This window comes from Chenopodium album, chromosome 16, assembly GCF_948465745.1.
Source record: "Chenopodium album chromosome 16, dcCheAlbu1.1, whole genome shotgun sequence".
Lineage (NCBI taxonomy): Eukaryota > Viridiplantae > Streptophyta > Magnoliopsida > Caryophyllales > Amaranthaceae > Chenopodium > Chenopodium album.
In genome coordinates this window covers 42,660,320-42,667,664 of record NC_137849.1, presented here as the reverse complement: position 1 = coordinate 42,667,664, position 7,345 = coordinate 42,660,320, and the positions used below count along the sequence as shown (strand labels likewise).

The 7,345-nt window shown below is 38.7% G+C and overlaps 1 protein-coding gene across 1 annotated transcript; it reads left to right on the top strand.

The window, feature by feature from the left end:
- Positions 1 to 5,028: 5,028 nt before the first annotated feature.
- On the top strand, positions 5,029 to 5,361 carry LOC145584343 (putative disease resistance protein RGA3). Its single transcript, XM_081641207.1, has one exon. The coding sequence runs from the start codon at positions 5,029 to 5,031 to the stop codon at positions 5,359 to 5,361; it is 333 nt and encodes a 110-aa protein (XP_081497333.1).
- The last annotated feature ends 1,984 nt before the right edge of the window (positions 5,362 to 7,345 follow it).

Here is a 7,345-nt window from a genome sequence, read left to right as displayed (position 1 = left end):
TAGAGAAGGAGAACGAGTGAGATTCAGAGAACGAAAGAAGGAGAACGAGTGAGAACGAATTAAAAGAGAACGAATTGAAAGAGAAACAGAGAGAGGAGTGAGAACGAATTGAAAGAGAAGGGGAGTGAGATTCAGAGAAAGAGAAGGGGAGGAGAGAGAAGAGGAAAGATAAGGAGGAGAAGAGGCGGAAAAGAGAGGAGTGTTATTCTAGGGTTGATTTTTTTAAAAAAAAAAAAAAAAAAATTCCGTCGGAAATTTCCGACGGACTAAAAATCCGTCGGAAAAAGTAATTTCCTACGGAAATATCCGTCGGAAAGCCCATATATTACGACGGATTTTAATTCCGTCGGAAATTATACCATTTACGACGTAATTTTCCGTCGTAAATGGTATAATTTCCGACGGATTAAAAATCCGTCGTAAATTTACGACGGAATTTAATTCCGTCGGAAATTTCGTACTTTACGGCGGATTTTCTTGTCCGTCGGAATCAAGCTGTTTTCTAGTAGTGACAGTGGAATATCTGCAAGCATATTCCTCAACCATTCTGCCTCATGACCTGCCAATTCAAGAGCAATAAACTCAGATTCCATAGTAGACATAGCAGTACAAGATTGCTTACAAGATTTCCAGGATACGGCTCCACCCCCAAGGGTGAAGACATAGCCACTAGTGGAGTTAACTTCATCATTGTCGGATACCCAGTTGGCATCACAAAAACCCTCCAAAACTCCAGGAAATTTGGAGTAGTGCAAACCCCAATCCATAGTACCCTTAAGGTACCTAAGCAACCTCCTTAGAGCAATCCAATGATCACTGCTTGGATTATGAGTGTACCTGCTCAACCTACTAACAGAATAAGCAATGTCAGGTCTAGTGTAGTTCATAAGAAACATAACACTACCAATAATTCTAGCATATTCAGACTGATTAACTGGATTACCATTATTTTTCTTTAAGTGGAAACTTGGGTCATAGGGAGTCTTAACTGGATCGACATTAAATGAGTCAAACTTTTTAAGAAGTTTTTCAACATAGTGTGACTGATTAAGACAGATGCCATTTGGAGTCCTTTTGATTTTTACTCCCAAAATCACATCTGCCTCACCCATGTCTTTCATTTCAAAATTCGAACTCAAAAACTGTTTTGTCTCATTTACACGATCCAAGTTAGTCCCAAAATCAACATATCATCCACATAAAGACAAATAATTACACAACCATGACTATCATGCTTAAAATAAACACAAGAGTCACCTTCATTAACATGAAAACCATTACCAGTCATAGTCTTATCGAATTTGTCATGCCATTGCTTTGGAGCTTGTTTAAGCCCATACAATGACTTGACTAACTTACAAACCTTCTCCTCTTGTCCTGGAACAACGAACCCTTCAGGTTGGACCATGTAAATCTCCTCATCCAAGTCACCATTCAAAAATGCAGTTTTGACATCTATTTGATGAACAACAAGACCAAAAATGCAAGCAAGAGCAATTAAAGTCCTAATGGTTGCAATTTTAGTAACAGGGGAGTAAGTATCAAAATAATCAATGCCAAACTTTTGAGTAAAACCCCTTACCACTATCCTTGCCTTATACTTGTCTATGGATCCATCGGCCTTTAATTTTTTCCGAAAGATCCATTTACAAGTAATGGGCTTACAACCTCTAGGAAGTTCAACCAATTCCCAAGTGTTATTATTGAGAATTGACTGTAATTCACTATCAATTGCTTCTTTCCAAAAAACAGCATCAACTGACCTCATTGCCTCATCATAGGTTCTTGGATCATCTTCCAAAACAAAAATATGGACAAAATCATCATCAATTAAGGAAGATTCAGATAAATGGGAAGTAATAAAATCAGGACCAAAACTGTTTTCCTTTCTTGCCCTTTTGCTTCTCCTTGGCTCCAAAACAGAATCATCGTTAGTAATAGGAGCATTAGAAATAGGTAAACTAACAGAACTACTAGCATGCAATTCACTATCATTAGAAGGAGACATTTTCAAAGGAAAAATGTTCTCAAAGAACTCAGCATCTCTTGCTTCAATGATATGACCACCTGCATAAGAGTTGTTAGCACCTTTAACAAAGAAACGATAAGCTGCACTTTGATAAGCATAGCCAATAAAAATAGCATCAACAGTTTTGGGACCAATCTTATCCCTCTTGAAGCTAGGTATGCCTACTTTTTCTAGGCACCCCCACACTTTCAAGTATTTCAGGTTTGGCGCTCGACCTTTCCATATTTCGTATGGAGTCTTGTCAAGCTTCTTGTGAGGAACCCTGTTCAAAACATGACAAGCAGAAAGAATAGCCTCCCCCCACATGTTATTAGGAAGCCCAGAACTAATAAGCATAGAATTCATCATATTCTTTAAAGTTCTATTTTTCCTTTCAGCTATACCGTTTTGTTCGGGTGAATAGGGAGCCGTCGTCTCATGAACAATGCCAAGTTGCTCACAAAATGCCTTAAGAGTGTCAGGGCTGTACTCACCACCCCTGTCACTCCTAACCCTCTTGATCTTTTTGTCCAACTGGTTTTCTACCTCAGCTTTATATTTGAGGAACATTTCCTCAGCTTCGTCCTTAGACCTGAGAAGATAAACCATGCAAAAACGTGAACAGTCATCAACAAAAGTAATATAATACTTTTTACCCCCTTTACTTTCGTGATTATTAAAATCACCTAAGTCACTATGAACAAGTTATAGTACTTTAGTCTGTCTATCTACTGATTTAAATGGCTTCTTAGTAAATTTGGCTTCAACACAAACTTGACATTTCGAAAAATCAGTTTTAGAAAAACTTGGAATCAAATTTAAGTGTTTAAGCCTTTTAACAGAATCAAAATTAACGTGACCTAATCTAGCATGCCATAAATCAATAGACTCAGCAATATAAGCAGAAGAAGTACTAGCATTCTTATTCATAGTGTCAACTTTAACATCAAGAGTAAAAAGCCCCCCATTACAAAAGCCCTTCCCCACAAATTCCCCATTGCGAGTAAGAACTAATCTATCAAAATCAAAGGAGAGCTTCAGTCCAGCTTTCATGAGCAAACTGCCAGAAATTAAATTCCTGCGCATTTCTGGAACATGCAAAACATTAGTGAGAGTAAGCAATTTTCCAGAAGTGAGAGTGAGAACGATCTTCCCTTTGCCTTGGATAGAAGCAGAAGCTGAGTTGCCCATGAAGACATTTTCACCTTCAACCTTGTCATAGGTAGTGAACATGTCCTTGTTGGCGCAGATGTGCCTGGTAGCTCCAGTGTCAACAATCCACTCAGCAGCATTACCTGTAAAGTTAGCTTCTAAAACAACAGCAACAATAACGTCAGAATCCTCAATAAGGTTTGCTTGACTTTGCCCATTCTTCTTCTTGACCCTGCAATCTCGTCACAGTCAAACCACACTCATAACAGATCCCCTTAAACTTGTACTTCTGAATTTTCCCATTAGGCTTAAGGTTACTGTTTTTGGCTTTGGACTGGTTGTTTGATTTGGGTTCAACAAGGTTGGCTTTGGCAGAAGAAGAGGAAGGAAAAACAGAAGGGGCTTTGTCTTTGATACGGTTTTTCTCCTCAATTTTGAGGTGGGCAGCAAATTCCTCTAAGGTTAGGTCTTTCTTTTTGTGCATGAGTTGGTTACGAAAATCCTTCCAAGAGGGAGGGAGTTTCTCAATCAGAACAATGGCAAGGGTAGTATCACAAATAGACAGACCTTCAGCAGCCATATTAATACAAACACTCTCATAAGCATGAATCTGATCAATAATAGGCTTATCATCAACAACTTGAAAACTTAACCACTTACTAACACAATAACGTTTAGTACCAGCATCATCAGTTCCATATTTTTTCTCTAAAGCATCCCAAATATCCTTAGCATGATAAAAACCCATATAAATATCCAATAGACTATTCGACATATAATGTAACAACATGCCCTTACAAGTTCTATCATCCTTAGAAAACTTAATCTCAGATTCAGACAAATCATCTTTATCAACAGGTTCAACAATAGCATCAAGAGCATATGCAACATCAATCTGCTCCAAATAAAAATGCATCCTAACAGCCCAACGTTTATAATTCTTTCCATCAAGAGGTTCTAGTTTAGACATATCAGGAACAAGGAATTTGGAAGCCATAATCGTCTTTTAGAATGTTATACTAATAAGCAATAAAACAGAATTAACTTATCTCTTGATGCGTGAACCAAACTGACAATAGCCGCGTCGTGGAGAACCACTGACCTAAAAGACGATTCCGCGCTACCTCCCGGTGCAGTAGACAATTGCGGTCGCCCTCCAGGATAAGCACGGCGCCGGAGTTTATGTGCACTCACAAACCCGACTGGAACTCAGAATACTTGCCCAGAAAACAGAACGGAAAGAACATGTGTTTAGATAATTTTAGAGAAGAGAGAAGACTGATTGTGTTGTGTGTTTAGGCTGAGAAAACCACCGAATATTTATAGGGTGAAGAGGAAAAACGGGAAGCATGAAAGGTGGGAAGAATCTGGCCAAGAAAATGATCAGATTAATTTGGTCAGTCAACAACCGAGGCAAGAAACAAGGAATTAATCAGTCAGCTACAATCAAGGAATTAATGGCTGATTAATTCTCACAACAGTCAGAAAAGAATAATCCCAACAGACAAAAATGAATATTCTGTTTAACAAAGAAAAGGGAAATAAAATTTCTCCAAAAAGATAACAAGGACCCACGCCCGCGCATCGCATTCCCCAAGACCCGAGGCCCGAGCCCGACCCAGCTCGGCGCGCGCGCGCGCGTGTGTGTGGAGTAACACACACCTCCAACTCACTCAACTAAGTTATGCTAAAGCACTACATTATAAAAACAAGGAAAAACCTTCCTCCCCAATCAATGTGGGACTTTTCCCCTTTCATTTGTTTTTCTCTCTCTCTCTTATTTTTCCCAACACTCTTGTTTTATATCAAGAACTTCCAACACGTATATGATCATGAAGAATTTGACAGGCATTTTAACAAGAAAAAAAATGTGGATTTGTGTGTCTGAGAATTTCAAAGTTGACAGACTTTTGAATGCGATGGTTGAAAATCTTTCAGGATCCAAATGTGACTTCACAAACAATGGTGCGCTTACAAAAAATCTTAAAGAGCTGCTAAAGGTGAACATCTTCTTTCTGGTGCTTGAAGATGTTTGGGAAGACAATCAAGACTCATGGGATTCCTTCAAAAATGCATTGCTGGGTATTGGTGATCTACGCAGATGTGTAATTTTGATTACCACCCGTAATATTGATGTTGCGAACAATGCACGTGCCTTCTATCAACACAAACTAGAAGAATTATCTGAAGATGAAGGATGAACTTTATTACAACAAATTGTTTTTAATGAGACACGTCCATCCAATTCTTGTTTTGATGATGTTGGGAGAAGAATTGTTAACAAGTGTAAAGGTGTTCCTTTGGCGATAAAAGCAATCGGTGGCTTATTAAAGTCAAAGAAGTATGCATATGAATGGGAATCTGTAGAGAGCAGTAAACTTTGGGATTCCAAACTAGGAGATACAAGCGATATCCTGCCGTCGTTATTGCTGAGCTACAACAATTTGAATCATGTTTATGTAAGGCAATGCTTCGCATACTGCGCAATCTTCCCGAAAGATTTTGAAATGGAGAAGAGTCAATTGATTACTCTATGGCTGGCTCAAGGATTTCTTCACGATGAATCTGCAACCAGCAACTCCACTTCGACATTGGAATTGATGGGTGCGAATTATTTGAATATTTTACTGAATTATTCCTTCTTAGAGGAGGAGAAAAATGATGAAGGTGATCAAATATGGTACAAGATGCATGATTTAGTCCATGATCTTGCTGCCTATGTTTTGAAGAAAGATTTTCTACTATGGAAAAGTGAAATCGAGCCAACAGATTTCTCCCATGTTCGACATTTGGTGTTAGATATACCAAAAAATAAAACAACTTCTGAAACTTTTGCTCATAGTTTCGTGAAAGGAAAGTTAAGAACAATCAGTTTCTGGAATAATGTCTGGAACATTTCCATCTTAGACTATGCAAGATACATGCGAACATTAATCATGGTTGATATGGAGTTAACAGAGGTTCCATTTAGTATTGGGCAGCTTGTGCATCTAAGGTACCTTGACCTTTCTGATAATAGAATTAAAGCACTGCCAGAGTCAATCTGTAAATTGTATCAGCTACAAACACTGAGAATCTTAGATTGCAATTGTCTTAAGGAACTACCTGGAGGATTGTATAGGTAGGAAAACTTAAGACATATAGTGGCAAGTGATTTCTTGTTGGCGTCAAGAGGAATAAGCCATTTAACGAGCCTTCAGACTTTACCTCCCCTTGAGTTGCGTGACGGTGAAGGATGGACCATTGATGAATTAGGGCCGTTAGATAAAGCCGAGGGTAAGATGAGAATCAGAGGTCTTGAACATGTAAAAAGCAAAGAAGAAACAAGACAAATTGGCCTTTGGAGGAAGGACAAGATTGTGACACTACATTTGGAATTTTGTGGTGCTGATAGAAAAGCAACCTCTGAATTCAGTAGTGATGAGGATGTTTTGGTTGGCCTCGAACCTCACCTGTACATAAAATCATTATATGTAGGTGGATTCACAGGCGTGATTTTTCCTTGGTGGATGATGACAATGGCTGTAAAACAGGGAGGTCATACAACACTACTTACACATCTCATAAAGGTGAGGCTAACAAGTTACAGCAGATGCCTACAACTTCCAACGCTTGGGCAACTACCTTTTTTGAAGATTTTGCGATTGGAAGGTTTCGATGATTTTGAATGTATTGGGGATGAGTTTTATCAAATCAGCAACAACTACTCTAATTCCAGTGAGCTTTTGACAGTAACTGGAGAAAACAGAATATTTTTCCGATCTCTAAGGGAGCTTTATATAATCTCTTTCAAAAGGCTAGCCACTTGGATTCTACCATCCCCGACACACGCGGTAACTGCATTTTCTGTCCTTAATTTCTTGAAATAACAAACTGCCCGCTACTAGAAACAATACCACTATTACAGTTTGAATTTCTAGAGGATCTGACGCTTGAGAATGTTGGTGACAGTCAACCCTTGGATATCGTCAAATATAGCCCTGCTCTCACATCGCTCCATGTGGAAAAAATGGAACAACTAATGATCATACCTCAAGAGTTGTCAAATTGTACTGTACAAACTTGGAGGTTTTAGAAGTATATGATTGTAAGAAAGTGAAGTGTATTCCGATTCCCAGTGGTCTGATATCTCTTAAGTGGTTGGATGTAAAGGGTTGCTCATCTCTAGCTTGTATTCCAGGTGAC

Coding starts and splice junctions, on each gene's coding strand:
- LOC145584343 (XM_081641207.1), top strand. CDS start 5,029: ATGTGGATTTGTGTGTCTGAGAATTTCAAAGTTGACAGACTTTTGAAT.